Source organism: Cariama cristata, unplaced genomic scaffold, assembly GCF_000690535.1.
Source record: "Cariama cristata isolate BGI_N322 unplaced genomic scaffold, ASM69053v1 scaffold6661, whole genome shotgun sequence".
NCBI lineage: Eukaryota > Metazoa > Chordata > Aves > Cariamiformes > Cariamidae > Cariama > Cariama cristata.
The window spans coordinates 42,996-61,331 of NW_009597440.1; the positions used below are offsets into that span (position 1 = coordinate 42,996).

The 18,336-nt window shown below is 44.4% G+C and overlaps 1 protein-coding gene across 1 annotated transcript in view; it reads left to right on the forward strand.

The window, feature by feature from the left end:
- Positions 1–17,770, forward strand: part of LOC104155290 (rap guanine nucleotide exchange factor 1-like) — a gene marked incomplete at its 3' end in the record, with an annotated part of 59,494 nt that extends 41,724 nt beyond the window's left edge. The window contains exons 5-11 of the mRNA XM_009708877.1: positions 3,388–3,476; positions 3,857–4,009; positions 5,452–5,575; positions 6,891–7,074; positions 7,665–8,171; positions 14,920–15,122; positions 17,612–17,770. Coding sequence (XP_009707179.1) covers positions 3,388–3,476; positions 3,857–4,009; positions 5,452–5,575; positions 6,891–7,074; positions 7,665–8,171; positions 14,920–15,122; positions 17,612–17,770 — 1,419 coding nt within the window. The remainder of the gene's footprint in view (positions 1–3,387; positions 3,477–3,856; positions 4,010–5,451; positions 5,576–6,890; positions 7,075–7,664; positions 8,172–14,919; positions 15,123–17,611) is intronic.
- Between the last annotated feature and the right edge of the window lie 566 nt (positions 17,771–18,336).

The following is an 18,336-nucleotide window of genomic DNA, read 5'->3' on the forward strand; positions in this document are numbered from 1 at the left end:
GCTGGAAGCGATGCAGGCATGTCCGTACAGTGCTAAGCCTGAGCTATTAAGCCCTGCTGAGCAGAGTGGCTATATCAGTCTCTACTTTGTTGTTAGACTAAAAGTTATTTTGGCCTTCCAGTTGGAGCTGGCTTATGTCTGGTCAGCTTGGAGCACGGTTAGAGCAGATGTGTGGCTGTCTGGGTAGATGCGAATGTGTCTGCCCGTCACCAGGTCAGCATTTGGAAGTGGCGTGCACTCATCTCCTACTGCACAGCAAGGAACAAGGTTTATTTTAGAAGGACCAAGCCAGCTTTCAGATCTGGAAGCAGAACTGAGAAGTTGGACACTTCTCTGCTGTGGAGAGCCTTTTTTGTTTTTCTGGCAGATCGCACAAGATCCACTTCCACATTTCAGTGCTTGCTTCCCCCTTTATTTTCAGAATTGAGCATAAAAGAGTCGCTTGTTCACTTGTGTTATTTGCTGTTTTGATCTCAGGTTTTAGTGCCTTGCTGGGCATATATAAAAAGAAGAAAATTCTTGTTTAGATTACGTAACTTCTTAAAAATCCATCTCATTTTGGAATTTCCAGCTTGCTGCAGTAGCATAAGTTTGTAGAGAAGCTTTAATTATCTCTAATTACTGCTGCAGGAATCTCTTTACTTGCTGATAAGGAATAGCATAATGTGCATCTGGCTCAGTTGCAGGCTGATTACCTCTGTGTGTACACTGAAGATCTTGGCTTAATTTTGAAACGCTGGTTCTCATTTGGAGGCTAGTAGAGAGGAGAAAGAGTCAGGGCCCAAGGAATCTGGCAGTATTTGTCAAAGTTTAGATGAAAAAGTGATCCTCTCAAGTACTGGCGATCGTACCTTGTCTTGGTCTCTGTTTTGGGGTTTTTTTCGACAGCCACAATGGTTTGAATCATTCCAAAGATACTTTTGAGCCACATTTGATTGTTTTTCTCCCCTGTAACCTACACTCCCATATGGTGGACAACTGAGTGTCCGTTACAACTGGCAGAATAGGAAAAGTCAGCACTTCAGTCCCGAGCGTCAGGAGCTCGACCAAGGTCTGCAGTGCTGGCCTTGGTTTGGTTTAAGGTGTTAAACGTGGTGAAGAAAGGTGAGGAAGAGGAGACGTTACATTTTCCCTTCCATAGCACTTCCAGGGGGGGATGTTTAAGGAGTATTTTGCCTTTTGGTTTGAATGCCTGTACATTTTATTTCCCCTTATTGTGCTCTTATGCATTGTGTGGAGTCACTGCTCTTGCTGGTGAGTACCCGGTAGCCCCACAAGGTCCGACGCTGAGTCTGTTAAAGTGCATGAGAATCTCCAGAAACCTCTTCGGCAGTGGAAGTTTGTCCAGAGGGCAAGAAGGTGGCAATCTGTTGTGTCATCACCCACTCCTGACAGTGACTCGGAGCATGGTGACAGCTGCAGCCAGAAGAGTCAAATGATGTCACTGTGTAATTTCCAAACTGTCTGATTTACAGAAGAGCCTTATTTGGAGTTTGTAGGCTCTCAGGTCCTACGCTTGTTTTTCCTAGTGACGTTCTGTAGAATTTATAGGGGAATTTCTGAAGTCTAAAAGGAATAGCAAGTTTTTAAAGATTGTTCATCCTGAAAGAGAAGATGAAACAGAGGAAAGTACTCTTTTTAAAAGTAGTTTCTGTTGAGTAACTGGAGACACTCAGCAGAGAAGTCTGAGGTCGGTTCAGTGTCTATGTTACTACTGTATTTCTTCTGTGATTGAAGGGTCTTAATTATTTTAATTTTCTATATACCATGTAAGTTATATTACCACAGTTGAGCTGATTGTCAAAAGCCCTGTCAGTCTGCTGCTCCTTGTGGCAGAGTATTTCCCCACTGGGGACGTGGACCTCCTTGGAGGTGGGAGCTGGCCAGGCTAGTTGGCTGTGGTCAGCTTGGTGCTGTGCTTTTTCTCATCAGGGCACTTCTCAGAACATGCTGTTCCTCACCAGGGCTCTCGTCTGTCTGTCCCAGACAGGAACACATCTTCATAGCATTAGCCTGCATGAACATCTGTGTGCGCTCTGTTTGTGCTCTCTCTTCCTTCCTCACATGTGGGATTTTCCAGGACGGCTTCTGGAAAGCTGGGTGTTTTGTCGTGTTTTTGGTTGACCCGGTGTAAATTATTTTTGAGCACAAACTCACCAAGAGTGTAAGTAGAGCACAGAAACCAAAATCAGCTGCGGTGGACGCTTGGACTGTGTTTGCTGTCCTTTGCACATCCAGTGCAGTACTTCATTCCTCTTATTGTGCGTGTGCTGACCCATGGAAGTTCAGCTTTAAATAGAGCTTTATATAAAAACACGAGAACTAGAATATTTCCCTTCCTCGGAAGGATGATGATGACAACAACATTCCAGTTGCAGTTACTGCATTGAGAGAGCAATGACAGTTGTTTCCAAGCTCAGCAGACATGGACATGAAGATGATCCTGGAATGACAACACTGCACTTTAGGCTGCTTTAAAAAATAATTTAAAATTGATCCCATATAGTTTCCTTTGCATAATATGCTGGGAAGCCAATACTGTCTGAAAGCACTGTGAGTTTTCCAGCCTGCCTATAAGGGGGCATTATTTGTAACTGTGAGCAGTAGATCTATTTGTCAGCCTCAGACATCCATAAAAGGTTCTCTCCATCTTTCTGGCGTGAATGATTGTTGTTTTGACTGCTGGCAGACTTGTAGCTCAGGATTATCATGCCCTTATCTCTTTATCCAGAGCCTTATCTGCCTATAACAGATACACTACAGCAGTTACTTGAATGATTAAGACTTCCATTGCTAACGTGTTAAAAGATGGCTTCATGGAAGCAGGCCTTTTAATAAAGGTGTTCTCTATTTAATTAGTTCTTGGCCATCTTACAGAAAACTTGCTTTTTGAAACAAATACATACTTGTTTATAAAATATAAAGCAGCTATTTAATTTTTTTTACTGGCTACGTGAAGTACTCGACTGTGTAAGACTTTTCTGTATTTATGTTTATGTATGTAAAGTCAATTTGCCATTATCTAGGGTGTTGTGGGGACTAAAACACATTTGTGATGACAGAGGAAAGAGGAAGCACAGCAAAAAGACACGTATGTGGGTTTGTGCAGAATCCCCATAGGGCCAGGGTTTATGAACTTAACTCAAGTATGGCTAAACTACTGCTGGGTGCAGGCTACTCCTTAGAAGCAGAGCTGCATCATTTGTACGGCTCTGTACCAGACTCACACCCAGCTCAGCGCTCTCTGTGTCTGTGCCATTGTTAATCCATAACCTGGGTAACCAAGAGTTTACTGCAGTCGCATCCTTTTCTGTCCTAGGATGTTTGAGTGCAGCATTCAGCAAATAATGATTATTCTCTTTTGCTTCTCTCCTCTCCGTCCATCAGGAACTGGTCAGACTCACGATTGAAAAGCAGGAGCATCCGTCTCCCACAAGCCCAGTTAAACCCAGTTTACCAGCATGTAAATCTGACAGGTGAGTCACTGACAAGGATTTCTTCTGTGTGCAGAAGGGACAATTTCTGGCTACTGATAGTTAAATTAAAGCATTCAGTTATTCTTCACAGAGGATACTGTAGTGTTTTTTATGTAGCCTCGTCCATTACAGTGGAACCACTTAAAGAGAATATGCTGTGATAGGGAAGATAGCAAAATCTGGCAATGAAGCATCGCTTGGCCGTGACATGTGCACGTTGTATTCTGCACATACATGGAATTCCACCTGCAGATGCAAATTCTGCCTTCTGCTGTAGGTGTGTCTCATATTGCATATGGTTTAAAATACGTATTAATCTGTCAGCATGCTGCATTCCAACTGTGTTTTATGATGTACAATCTGTATTTTGCTTGTTGCAGCCCATCAGAACTTCCCCTTACAGACCGAGAAATGGAGATCCTCAATAAAACAACTAATATGACTCAATCCAATGAGCTACTGACTGACTCCATGGATGAAGAAGTTGCACCTCCTAAACCCCCTCTGCCTAGCATTCGTGTGGCAGAAAACAGGTAATACTGGCCAGCTAGCTGACTGAAGAATACCAGTGGCTCTTACCGGCTTCTTGTTTTTTAAACAATCTTGCAAAATGTGCACAAGAGAGGTCATGAGGAGGGTTAGTGATGCCTCTGAATTTCCAGTCCTCCAGAGTTAATTCTTCCTTGCTCCTGGACTCTGTTTATGAGTTTATATTCTCTCTTGTTTTGAGCAATACCCTTCGTTATCTGTGTTTTCCTTTACTTCTTTTTATGTGAGGATAGTGCTATGCCCTGAGATCTATGCATGAAAGGCAGCACATAAATGTTTAAGAAGTTTATTTAAAACTATGTGAATACCACACTGTACAACAGTGTCTTGTGCTGTCGTATCCAATGGGAAATACTCTGTTAACCTCAGCTGGCAGTTAATCTGTCCTGCACATCCAGATTGTTCTGCATTGCTTATCAGCTTAAGAGTGAAAGGAGCCAATAGTGCATGAAAAAAAATCCTTTACTTGGTTTTTCTTACCCTATTCTATGACTAACCACATGAAAGTTTCTATGTTCTATTTTGAGAAGGAAGAGAAAACCCCCAATTTGCAGGTTTTGAGTCTGTGTGTATGATGTTTTTCTTCTCTAGTACTGGTGCTAATGGATGGTGTGAAAAATACAAGTCCTGCTAATTTGAAAATGCGGCATCGAGGGCTGTGGCTAACTAAAAGAATCACATTTCTGTGTATTTTATGAATTCTCATGGGTTATATAAAAATTTTCTGGTATGTTCCAGGAACAGAATATGTGTACTCTTGGGAACTTCGCAGGCTTGACAATTACCAGAATTGTGTGTCATTAGAAGCAAAAGCTAAAAGTACGGTGGTTAAAATCTCACTAGTTACTGCTAATGTGCGTATCTGAAACAGATTCATGCCAAAACATAGACCCTCATACTATACATGGTGAGAGCAACACTGACCGTCTTGTTCCCTGAAGTTCACCATGAGAGTAAGAAGGCAGAAAAAGAATTTTCCTGTCCTGTGAATTTTTGAAACTTTGAACATTTTTCAAACCTAAAAGGTTTGAGGAGGAGAGACTTCTGTGGGTGGAAACAATATTTGGGTCAACCAAAACATTTAAGACAGATTTTTACCACTTTTATTAAGAAATAATTATCATGCTAATTATCTCCATTAAAAATAATTTTTAAAATAGCAATTGTTTTTGTTTGAGAAATACCAACTCTTTTCCAACCTTAATAAATAAATCACTGAACAGGACCTTACCTGTGAGAGTATTCTTGAATTGGTATTTGTTAGTGGATACACTTTGCTGAATTGCTCCTGGCCAACTTTGGAAAAGAACCTGTGAGCTTTAAGCCTGGCAAGTCGAAGGCATTCTAGAAATCAAGCTCGTGAAGCCTTTGAAAGTCTTTTTGCTGGAAGAGTAACGGAAGCATCAATGCCTGTTGTGTCTTGCAGCCCTCCACCAGCATTGCCCCCTAAAAAACGGCAGTCGGCACCTTCCCCAACCAGAGTGGCAGTTGTGGCCCCCATGAGTCGAGCCACCAGTGGGTCCAGTTTACCTGTTGGAATCAACAGACAGGTAATGGTATAACCCCTTTGTGAAAGCCAAGGGAAACATGCAGTGAACTGTAGCAAAAACTTGGAGAAATGCTGTGACCTGCAGCCATACAGTTCCCTGCATGCCTCTGCTTATCCCAAACAGCCCTGTACCAGAGAACTCTGGAGTGGGAGTTTTAGTGGCAGGAACATCAGTATAATAAATAAAGTGAACAGCTTTCTTTTTTTTACAGTGTTGTTGGATTTAATTAACAAATTGCTACAGTCCTTGTTGCCTTGAGCTGTAGCAGAGTGTGATGATGTGAGCAGTTGAGTGTGGCGTGTGGAATAGATCAGGGTACAGAGCAGCTGGCTGAGCTTACCAAGATCTCACCAAGGTTTACTTACAGGCCAAGGGAGCATGTGGCATGTTGAGATCAGAAGTTTGTCTTCATCTAGTCACAATTTAAAATGTCTTTTAATCCAAGCAGTAAGTAGTTTGAGTAACTGCTCTGACCACTGCTGGTGCTTTGGGGGAAATTTGTAAATTTTCTGGTAGAAAAATGGAAAACTTGGGACTGTGTGTGTTAATCATATTCCATCACTTGTGCTAGTCTGGGGTTTATGAGGTTGTAAACGGCTAGGTTTGCTTTACACATTCAAAAACTTACTAACTGAGCAGTGAGGACCTGAATCATATTAAATTGCACCAAAATCAAATCTTGCCCTCATCCCAAAGCCTCAGCTCTGGCTTAGGGAGCCTCTGCAGTTGTTTGGCTGACCCAGATAAAGCTGTGGCAGTTCTTCAGTTACTGGTACAATCACACTCAGGTTGTTTTGCCGGAGTGGGAATACTTGAGGGGTTCACTCACAGGTTGATGAGCTTGAGGTAATTTCCAAATAGAAATGTAGTCATAGGCACAGAAAGTTGTATCTCACTGTGGCTTATTTTCCTTTCGCATACACCTAAGCTAACCAAATCTTTGCTAAAGCCCCAGTTATTTAATGAGAAATCTTGCAGTCTGATTATGTAGTATCAGTGTGTTGACAAGCAGGCATCAGATGTGCGTAGCGTTGAGGAACTCGATCATCTTCTGAGCGTCTGTGAATTCCAGCATGGGTCACAGCATGCCCTTCCAGGAAGCAAGAACACACAGAGCTCCTTAGCATGGGCTGTTTACCAGATGAGAGGTTTTCTGTGGTCCTGATGAGCTTGTCTTAACTAGAGAGGGCTAGCAGCACTGATCCTGTCCCCACCTGATTTTCTTAATGCAGCTCTGAGGTGTTTGCTCCTTGAGCTGCCTCTTCCTTGCTAGCGAGCTGCCAAGAATGACAGTGATTTGATTTTTTTGCTTAAGGATTTTGATGCTGACTGCTATGCCCAGAGAAGGTTGTCGGGTGGAAGCCACTCCTATGGGGGGGAATCCCCTCGACTCTCACCATGCAGTAGCATCGGCAAACTCAGCAAGTCTGATGAGCAACTCTCTTCTCTAGACCGTGACAGTGGTCAGTGCTCCCGCAACACAAGCTGTGAAACATTAGGTAAGTGGGGGGTTGTCCAGGGCTGCTGGAGGAGCCCCCTTCACTCTCGTTTGGGCGCTGTCATAGCTGTGATGCAGAAATAAATGGATTGTGCTTGCAACTGTCATCTTGTAGTTGCTGCAGGCGGTTCTGTGCAGAATTATATTCTGTTGGATAGGAAAAAGCCCAGGGGAATGTGTTTCCCTAGCTATAGATGATTGTGTTCAAACTCAGTTCAGCTCTCAAGTGGAATGTTGTGTTGATTTCAGTCTTGTCTGCAGAAATGACAGTCCTGGTAGACTAAAGTGAAGTTGTTTCTATATACTAGGAAAGAAAATAAATATGAAACATAAATAATCTCTGCAATGATCTACCTTTTGAATTTTTGTTACTTCTTTGCTAGTGTAAAGCGATAATAAGAAGAGATTACAATTGGATGTTACAGGAGGTGTAGCACGATGGTCCCTGCTGCAAGGAAGCACCACTCTGATTAAATGAACTGATTAATTAACTGATGGAATGGGAGGAGCAGAATTGAGACGGGCTAAACAATAAAAGAGAGAAACTAATGCATCATTCTCCTGTCCCCTTTGTTTAACCAGATCAATCAGATCACTATGATCCGGACTATGAATTCCTGCAGCAGGACCTCTCCAACGCTGATCAGATACCTCAGCAGGTGCCAGGTATCCTCAGCCCCCTGCCAGAGTCCTTGGGTGAGTCTGGCTCCCCTTTCCATGGACATGTTTTCCAGCTCCCGCAGGGCAGCTCTCCTCCACTGGAATTCTGCAGCCTCTCAGGAGCAGCACAGCCAACAGAGACTCCTCCAGCTTTACCAGAAAAGAAGAGGAGGAGCGCAGCCTCTCAGACTTCAGATAACTCAGGCTGCAGGGTGTCCTATGAGAGGCACCCTTCCCAATACGATAACATCTCGGAGGATGACATACAGAATGCAGCGTCTGTCCCATCAGTACCCTTCACGCCATTTGCTGCTGTTTTGCCTTTCCAGCAAGGAAACTCTTCAGCACCGGTTGAATTCATTGCTGACTTTGCTGCTCCAGATTCTAACAGTGACCCAGAAAAGCCACCACCTCTGCCAGAGAAGAAAAACAAACACAGTAAGCAAGTTCTTGCGTTTGGGTTTTACTTTTACCTTTCCCTTTCCTTGCAGTTGTGGTGCTTCTGATGTAATGGTGACTGCAAGGTAATGCCCTTGCTAACATGAGGTTGAGTGTCAAGATCAGTTAGTCAGCGTCCAAGGCATGGAAGGGAAGTGTCAGTCCTTTGGCAGACAGGGATTGACTCTTGGAGGCGGGAACAATCCAGGCCCAGGGGAGCTGGCATCACACAGCGTCTTCATTACTATAGTGAGACCATTTTACTTCTCTATTTACCCGAGTGCAAATCTTTGAGGCACTCTGCCTTGCAGATCTTCCTGGTTTATCCTCCTTTTTTATGTCCACTCCTTCCTCCCTGCCCCCATTTTGTTAATGTTTTCCCACTGCAGAAAAGAATTGGGTTCTCTCCAAGAGCTCAGAGAAAGGGATGCTTTTCTGTCCAAAACTGAGCATTGCCAGAGCAGTTATTTGGCAATAAGAACCTAGTCACCCACATAGCTGTGCAAGACAACACTATTAACCTAGCGTCCAGTACTGTTGTTTTGCTATGGGATCTCGTTTCCTTTGGATGCCTAAGAATTTCCTACATTGTTAAAATGAGCAGCCTCTAAATGCGAAGGCTTGCCGTCCCCAGCCGTACTCCTGGCACATCAGTACTGACTGCGACTCAAGCTCACAAACTTATTCTGATTTCCTTAATGTTCATGGCTGAAAAAAATGTGAAACCTCTTGCCAAAAAAGGAGCCATACTGATCTGCCAAGGAAGGCTGCGGACTACCTAGTGAGATCCAGCAGATGTTAGTTTACTTGTCACTGGCTTGCTTTGCAGTTGTATGTCGCATGAGGAGGTAGCGTATACAAGATCTGGATCAACAGCGTTATGTTATATGGCTGGCAGCCCAAGTGAAGAGCTGATTCGAAAGTGCTGAGCTGGCCTTCTGACTCACTTCTGCAGTTTATAGTCTTCACTGAGAATAAGGTGGAAGTGAGATTGGTGTGTCGTGCAGCAGGGTCAGTATTCTGTCCGTTCCTGTGGTAGTGTACTGTGCCAGTCGCTTTTTTAAAAAGTGCATTGGCTAAAAGCATTTCCATTATCCCTAAGTGACTCGTCCTCATTTGTAACCCTCTGGCATTTTACTCAGAGCACAAGACTTGACCCACCTGAAAGTGAGGGTCATCTTGTAGTTCAGTGTCCCCATAGATAGGAAATCACTTTTGTCCCTCTCTGGTAAGCAAGCAGTTAACAAATACTGAAAGCAGCTAAAAAGGAGCTGAGATCGTTGTTTGTAGAAAACAGAAAGGAAATAAATGCTGACACAGGGCATAGCCAAGGTTGGTTGTTATGGCTCGTGCTGCTCAAGATACTCGCCTGCAGTACCTGCTGCAAGGGGATGTGATACAGAGCCTCCTTATTGTAGGATCAGGTCCTTGTAGGCTCTGCATATTAATAACGAGGGCTGGATCCAGGTGGTTTTACACCATGCAGACTGGGATGGATGCAGGGAAATGTGCCTGTGTACACATAGGCAGCTTTAGTAGGGGGAGATGCCTGGGTGAGTCTTCGGTAAGAGGCAATTTGACAGTTGAAAGAGAGACCTGGGGTGTTTGCTTTTCTCTTTAAGCCCCATGTCTTTGTTTTCTGTTATCATACAAGATGTCAAGGAGTTACTTAAAAACAATTTTAAAAGCTATCTTCTCCGTTATTGCCCATGACCACTTTTAGCCTCAATACCAAGGCCTTGTATGTGAATTTTCTTTGATGTTAGAATAGAATTGTCACTTGTTATCTGGCACTATCAGAAGCTCTTGGAGTATTGATCAGATTGCATTGTTAGGAAAGGCAGAAGCTGTTGCCTTATGTGTTGTCAGCTCTGATGGTTTGATAAAACATCCTTGCTGCAAAGCTGGTAGTAGTATTTGGGTTGATACCTGGCTGCTGTGGATTTTTTAATTGCATTCATGCGACACTGAGAACTTGTTTTAGATTGCCTTTACTCCACAGTATATCACACCACAGATCTGTGGTTGTTAGTTTTACTTTTATTTTCAACATTAAAAGGGCAGTAAAACATTACTCAGGCTGTACGGTAGCACCCAGGATTTTTTGGCCTGGAGGCTGATGCATGTAGTAATTCTTGTGTAATCACATAGGTGAGGCAGTGCTGCTTCCACAACCCCAAACTCCTGAGATCTGGAGGAGGTGCATGAATTTATTAAGAAGATCTAGAGCTCACACAGATGGGACTTGGTTGTAGTCCCTTTGTTGCAGGTCATCTTTTGGTAGTTGGCAGGAAATGTTGCAGCAGAGACTTTGATGGTCTTTTTATTGGTAATAGACAGCAAATCCTGCTTGAGTTAACCATGTGTATTGCTGTGAGCTCTGCTCAGAGGGACCTCCAAGAGTTGACTTCTGTATAATTTAAACAGAGGAGTGATAAGCCTTTTAGAATGGCATGAATTATTGTTATTTTACTGTTCTGTAACAGTACATGTTACTGTGCTAAGGGCAAATTACTCCAGACTTCTGCTTGAGCACCAGCATTGTGTTTCTGCTGTACAAGCCACAGACATGGAGCAGCTTCTGCCATGAAGAGCCTAGAGTCAGAAATAACAAGATCCTCCCCCTAAACAGCTTGGAAACTAGTGGTGAGGCACTTATTCATGTTTCTCTCCCTGACAGTGGGAACAAAATGCAGCCTGGTGCCCTGTAAGCAGCTGGTATTTAACTGCAGGAACCATGCTGAGGGCAGTCTGGGCTTAGCCAGCGGATAATGCGAGCTCTTTGAAAAACAGCTCTCCTCCCAGAGGTGACAGCAAAGACTGGCTTATTTGACCTTGACTTCTCCAGTGAGTTGATGTGTAGTATAGCTTAAGAATTTCCATTATTTTGGCTCTTGCCCATGCACACAAATCTGTTGCACTTGTGCAGGGCCAGTTGTAACACAGGTTGCTGACACAGCACCAGGAGCCAGGCTAGACCTTCGGTGAGTCCTCTGTATCAGATACTACTATGCCTTACCTATATTGCAGATGTGCGTTATGGCTGAAAATTTTCCAGCAATTCCTTGTAGACTCCGACAACCACTGGTCCCAGGGTCTTTTCCTGACAAGAGGTCGCTTGCCACTTTCTCTCCTCTCCTGCGGCCGAGTGCTGCTTCCAGGACCAGCTGCTGCTCTCCCCAGCTGCACGGCGAGCGGGCTCGGGCGCTGCTGGTACCCTCTGAGCAATGCCTGGCACTTCTACCATGTGGACAGAACTGGTGTGTGCTAGAAATCCCTGAGCAGCTTTAGCTGCTTCAGAAATGACAGCCAAGACACTGCAAGTAGATTGCTGGGAAGGTGTTCCTAGCCTCAGTCGGAGACTTTATGGGTTTTTTTATTTCAAATATTTTCTATCTGGGTTCAGGACTGACATAAGCTAGGCATGTGGTAGGAGAGGTTTCTCTCTCTCTCTCCTCCCTTCTCTCCTGGGGTGCTGCCTTGGGACTGTGTCACTCCACCCTGGCTGCTCACCGTGGAGGTTGCAGCCCCCATCCCTCCCTCTGCACAGAGTCACTGCAGGGTGTGCAGCCTGATCTGAGCTGGTGATGTAATTTCCCATCTGCTTTTTAAATTTCTGCCTTGTTAAAAACCACAGCAGAGAGGGGGAGGGATGGAGGGAGAGACAGGAGAGAAGACCCTTTGCAAACAGCAATCTCAGGAGTGGCTCCCTTACTCTCCTGTTCAAGATAGGCAGCATTTTAATGATGCCTATTTTCATTTGTGCTCTGCGGTCTCTACCCCTGAGCCAGGTTTTATTTCACCGTCCCAACTGTTTTTCACTTCACCTAAAAACAGAGAAGATGACAAAGTAGAAGCAGAGACATGCTCACCTGCCCTGGACTAGTTGTAACAAGCAAGGCAGGGGAGCTGCCATGACGATGGGATGCATTAGCCTCATAAAGAGCTGAGATAAAAGAGCTCTTCATTATTCCCTTGCAGATTGAGTTAAGGCTCTCAACAGCATTCAGGCTTGCTACCTTGAGTTACAGTAATTTAATTTTACGCAAGTGTCTAACGTGATGCCCTTTTCACCAACACTTCAGAGTTGTGGTCATACAGACGTCTGAACCCAGAACTCACAGCTATCGATCCTGAGTGTTGTCTTCAGATCTGGATGTTAAGTGAAGCACTGTTTTTGTAGGTAACGCCACATAAAGGGTTGATCTGAATTTAGCAATGTCTGCTGCATTATACCAGGACTGCCAAGCCTGACTTCTTGGCTTTTGTCCTACTCAGTTGATGAGCTCTCAAAATGTGGTCTTTTCCCTCAAGCTCTTGTCCTCTACACTTCTCCAAGGAGTCTTGATCTTTAGTTCACTTTTGCTGCTAGAGAAATATCTTTCATAATCCTTCTTTAGATCTCATCCTCTAAAGTTCTTGTATGATACCAAGACATTTTTCAGGGCATGGGTATTAATAGAATTACCTTAGTCAACTGAATCATTCATGTTTGAAAACAGGATTTTAGCAATTCTGTATTTTCTACACGAAGACTTCTTCACCATGATTTCAAATAAGATAATATTGCCAGAACATGCTTCTTTTCAGTGTTAGGGCTTAGGCTGAAATTCACATGCATGAGCAAATTTGATCTTGGCTTTAACATGAGTGCTGACACCAGCAGATGAGTGGGCACAAACACACACCAACACGCATGTGTGTGCAGTTTGGTACCTCTGTTACGCACCCTTCAAGAAGAAGAGGTCTGAACCAGCAAAGGTGGTGACTTATGTCTGTGAAGCGATGCTGGGAAGGCAGGAGGGCGGCTGGGAGAGGAAGAGGAGCAAGGCTCGGGTGGCAGGGCGTGTTGGAAGTCAGAATTTCAGCAACCTTGGCAGAGGTGTGCAGGAGCTGCCAGTGCTGTGGGACACGAACAGGTTGTCCGTGGGCAGGACCGTGTGGGGTCACAGGATGAGGACAGCAGGTGTTGCCGGTTGGAATGGAAATCCATCAGCTGAGGTTTCCTGCGCTCCGATTGCCACGACCTTTTTCTTTCTTTTTTTTTTTTTTTTTCCCCCTTTATTCTATTTTTTGGAGGAGGGATATAATTCTGTGGGAAGGGGCAGCTGTGTTAGCTCCATTTCTAAATGGAGTTTAAAATATTAGAGGAAATCTGAAAAAAGGTGCAAAAGACAGGTGCAAAGCGACTCCTTCCTGCCAACACATTTGCACGGCTGCATCCTGTTTGAAATGGGCTGGCCTGTAGATCTGCATTGGCAGGTGAACAGAGGGCTTTGCCTTGCAGCTAGTGTGGGAACCGGCTTCACGATGTGCAAATACTGCATTGTGGTCACTGTATTTATAGCTTTCACTGAAGTCATCCATTCATTTCAGCTGTACAACTGAAATGGCAGCAGAAGCTGAATAATTGCCACCTAATGACCAGATTTACAAAAACTGACAACTGCGTGTTTATCAGGAGGAAGGGAGGAATGATCACAGAGTACCTTGTGCATCGCAGTGTATTTACAAAAAGGCCTTGGTTAGTCACTTTTATGACACTTAAATACATCTGTTGCTCCTGTTCTCAGGTATATAGAAGAGAGTTCTTTATTCGTTTTACATTTATTAAGTACACTTCCGATCCTTAATAATTCTAGGGGTTTATAGTAGTCTTTCTATGACACTGGGTGTCATTCTCCCCCTCCAACACTAAAATACTGCAGCAGTAACTAATCTTCTGTCAGACCTGCATAGGCAGACCTGTGAGGGTTTTTTCATAGATTTTGGAAGGATATTGCACAGATGGAAAGGTCCTTTAAATGAGATTTGGTCCCATTTAATATTTCCATTGACCCACATCTCAGAAAAGCTTTTGAATCAGTTGGATTCAAGAATTAGAGATAAGATGCTTTAAAAAGGGGTGGGAGCAAAGGCTGTTGGATTTGAGTTAAGGGGATAGGAAGGCATGGTCAGTGGCACTTTTAGAAGGTATCTGGTGCCAGCGTTGGCAGTGGCATATAAATAGCTGAGGGAGAGGTACACGCAGTCTTGCAGGTAGATGTTCTCCGATAACTGTTATATCAGCTTGCTAGAATGGAGAAAGGCTGTAAGCGTCCTCCTTCTAGATATCTTGCTGACTACAGATACGAGACTTACTGTAGGCTCAAGAATTAGTACAGATATATTGTCAAGGTTGCATCTTTGTACAAGATGGGCATGGGTATGGGTGGCATTGGGTATGCGGCTGGACTTGGTGATCTTTGAGGTCTCTTCCAACCATAATGATTCTATGATTCTAAGATGATTTGTGCCTCCTGGAAAGCAGACTGAAGTTATTCCGGGTTTATTTGGTAACTTTGGGCATTAGCTCTTGAAGAATATTCTCAAAATTGCCATGGGTTACATGAGGAAGGGATTTGGGCTAAGCGTCAGTGAATCAGACTTCTCAAATAGCTGTTTGGAGACCTCACAGGTTCCTTAACCTGTCGTCAGATGTGTTTGTGGCCTGTGATTATGTTTGTTGTGCGCTGGCTTGCAGGATGGGATATGGAGATCCGTTCCTTCAAGGTGAATGGCAACTGACTGTGTGAGCTACCTGGGAGCACAGCACAGATGCCTTGCTGCTCCCAGCCTGCAGCAAAGCCCCACTGACAGCGGCATGGCCTTACTTCTATTTTATTTTGGGAATGAGCACCCTGCCTGCTTGTTGCAGCTGCAGCGTGCAGACCAGGAGCAGTGAGTGTGACCTTTCTTTGCATTGCAGTGATGGCGTATATGCAGTTTGTAGAAGACTACTCAGAGCCACAGCCATCCATGTTCTACCAGACCCCTCAGAACGAGCACATCTACCAGCAGAAGAACAAGCACCTCATGGAAGTCTATGGGTTCAATGACTCCTTTATCAACTTAGACCTCCCTCAAGATCTGGCACCTCCTCCTGCTCTCCCACCGAAACAGCGGCAGCTGGTGAGTGACATCTGTGGTGCCCCCCCGGCAGGGCACACCAGCCTCCCAGGAACAGCTCTGTTCTTGCTACTCCTGTTTCCAACAGGCTGCGGTGGTGGGAGGATGTCTCGTTGGTGTTACCACATCATGCTCCTTGTCATCTTGTTAACGTGTTTTTAGGCATTTTGCATCATGTACTTTGAGCTGCTTTCTAACCCCGTGTTCAGGCTGTTCCCCACAAGCTCTGAAAGTCCTAAAATGCCCTAAAAATTAAACGTTAGTCTTCCACATGGCATGACTGAATCTGTGCCAGACTACAGGCTTGTGTAACGACAACTGCTTTGAAGATTTTGACACACTGAGCAACACGATTTTCAAGAGATTGCTGCACTGTTGTTCCCAATGCTGTTTTGAAACTGTTGTCAAGGATGCCACTAATAATAACCGTTTAAACATAATAACTGTTTTTATGGCTCAGTTTTTGCCAGAGCCACAGAACTTTGGTATAGCCGTTACTTAACTCATGCATGTTTTCTCCACGTTAGTCCCCTTGTGCGATTCAGGATTTTACCTGTTTTTCACTGTTCTGCTGGCCCTCCCAGACTGCCAGCACAAAAAGGCACATCCACATGTGTTTGTGTGGTCGGTCATGGGTTTAACAGTACAGCAAGTGCCATTTTCCATGTGGGAGATGAAATCCTGGCCTCAGTGATGGCAGGAGCAGTTTTGTTTGTAACCTCAGTGGAGCTGCGATTTTACCCTATTTCTTTTTAAGGGTCTGTCTTTCTTTTCTCTAAATCCAACCTTAGGGGTTTTGTTTATATTAATTATCTGATTTTCTCTATTTAAAAAAAAAAAGCATCTTTTGTGCTGATGTAGCTGACTTAAATTGGCCATGGCTTTAACAAAACAGGAGGAAATGTGGGAACAGAGCCATGGTCTTACCATCAGGAGGGTGACTATTGCAATATTTCTTCATGCTATCATTGCTAAAGTTTGACTGTGCCAGGGTGTTACTTTTTAATCAAATGCAAAAAGCAACCAAGGAATCTATAATTTGGGGATTTGCATAACTACATTCCTGTGATGCAGGTAGGAGTCCTAAAAAGATAAAGTAACATTTCTGACTAAGCTAAACTGAGTATAATGCATTATTGCTTTGTGGGGATGAGACCTTAAACACCCATGACCCATCTGCTTTGCAGGGAGACTGAAGAGTCTAGAAGACTCCTCTCTGAAGCGTCAGGCAGTTCGCCAGAGTCTGTGGTCCCCTTCTCCGTGTGATCCTTGCACTGTCACTTGTACCTTGTAGTCCCTTACCCTACCTCCTCCTAGAGGTGACTACACTCTAGTGATAGTTTCCAGTGGTGACTTGGTCTACATGGTCATGAGAGAGGGTGTGTAAAGCACAGATTTACTGTAGCTGTTGGGCAGAAGGGAAATTCTGCTCCTTTTCTGAATTTGTCGGCAGAAGCAAAGCGTTTCTTTGCTGCCCTTTAATCATTATCTGGGCAGCTAAGATGTCACTGGTTTGCCTCCTAGACATTCTTGTAGTTTTGCAAGCTGATACCATCAAGGTGTTGCTTGCAGTTCCCCGGAAGCACAGGTTTCTTCAAATGCAGCCTCCCACCCTTACCTTTGTCTCTCTGCTGGGAAAGTGGTGCAAGCAGATGATGGCTTATTCAACAATTGCTGCAAAAGCCACCAGACTCTTGTTCCTCTGCTCCTGCTGCCGTGAGAGTTTCTGAGAGAGCAAATCACACGGGCATCAGCTGCTCTAGCAGTAGGCAAGTTTTGCTGGATAGACTCCTCTATAAAACAATAATTAGGAAGTCCTTTCTTGTGAACTTCAGGTATTGTTTATGAAACATTGTACATTATATTCAACAAATCAGAGCTGAGAAAGCCTAAATACACCTTAGCCTCCCTCCTTAATAGTATTTGTTACTTACAGTCTAGTATCTCCCTCTTGTGCAAATGATACATTATTTTGGATTGGACTGAAAAACAGCTGGACATCACTGCTATCCAGTATCTCAGCAGTATCAGTGTGGGCTCATAGCTCACACTGGAGAGACCAAGTTCCCAGTCTGCAGGTTGCCACAAAATATAGTAGTCTGCAAGAATTGGCTGCTTAGCCAGAAGGAAGAGCCCGTTCCTCCTTTGGGCGTCTGCCCCCCACACCATGGGGAAAAAAGGGTAGTGAGGAACAGCTTGCCTCTACCCGCAGCAGCTGTCCATGGGTGAACTGCAAGGGGGAGGTGGGAGTTTATTTTTAAGGGATTTGTGAAACAAAGAAGATCTGAACTGTGATTTTTTTGTCATGCCTCTTGAGCTGAAGAAAGGCATATTGGTGTGTCTGGCTCTGATGAACTGTATGAATAGCTGTTTGTTTAGCAAGCCATTATATGCATTGTTTTACTGTTAGCATTTCTTATCCTTTATTCATAGCCTTTTCTGTGCTCTCTTTCTTTGTGTCTTCTGTCTCTCGCTTTCTTCCCCCTCTTCAGCAGGCCTCCTATGCTGCCTCTTCTTTCCCTTCTGTCTCCTACTGTGTCCAGCAAACTAAAGTGCCCTTCACCCCCGAGGACACCGGTGCCACTCAGGGCCTCACTATGTCAGTCTCTAACTCCTTTCTCAACCGGCACAGCTCCTTTCCTGTGCATTCGGTGAGTTGCTCTCCGCACTTTAACACATGTGTGTATTTCTGTCGGTGAAATGCTTGTGTGCAAATTCTGTGCTTACGCTCTGGGTTGCAGGTAAAGGTGAAGATTCTTTCGGGGGCTTTTGAACTCATGTAGTAATCAGCCAGGTGGGAAAAACTGTGTGTAAATCGTACTAAGTGGAGCACAGGGGAGGGGTGGCTTTCGTTGCTTTATATACACGTCGGTATTGACATTGGTGGCGAGGGACTGCCGAAGGAGAGCTGGCCTGTGTGCCCAGGCACACTCCTTTGACCTACGTGTTCCCCAGGCTGCATGTTGGAGCTGCAAAGTCTTTTTGTTCAGTTGCATAATGTCAGCGATGTGAATGAGTCGATTAAAGGCTGCTGCGTGAGTCCGGCCTTTGGAGAAATAACAAGATGTCATCCCCGAAATACATGGATTTAGTCAAATGTATGGAACAGTGGCTGCAGCTCCTTAATTTTTTTTCTAGAAAATGGCCTCTGCCAGATCTTTCATCTTGTATTTGCTTGTCTGCTTCCCTCCACGTCTCTGTGGTCCCAAACAAGCTC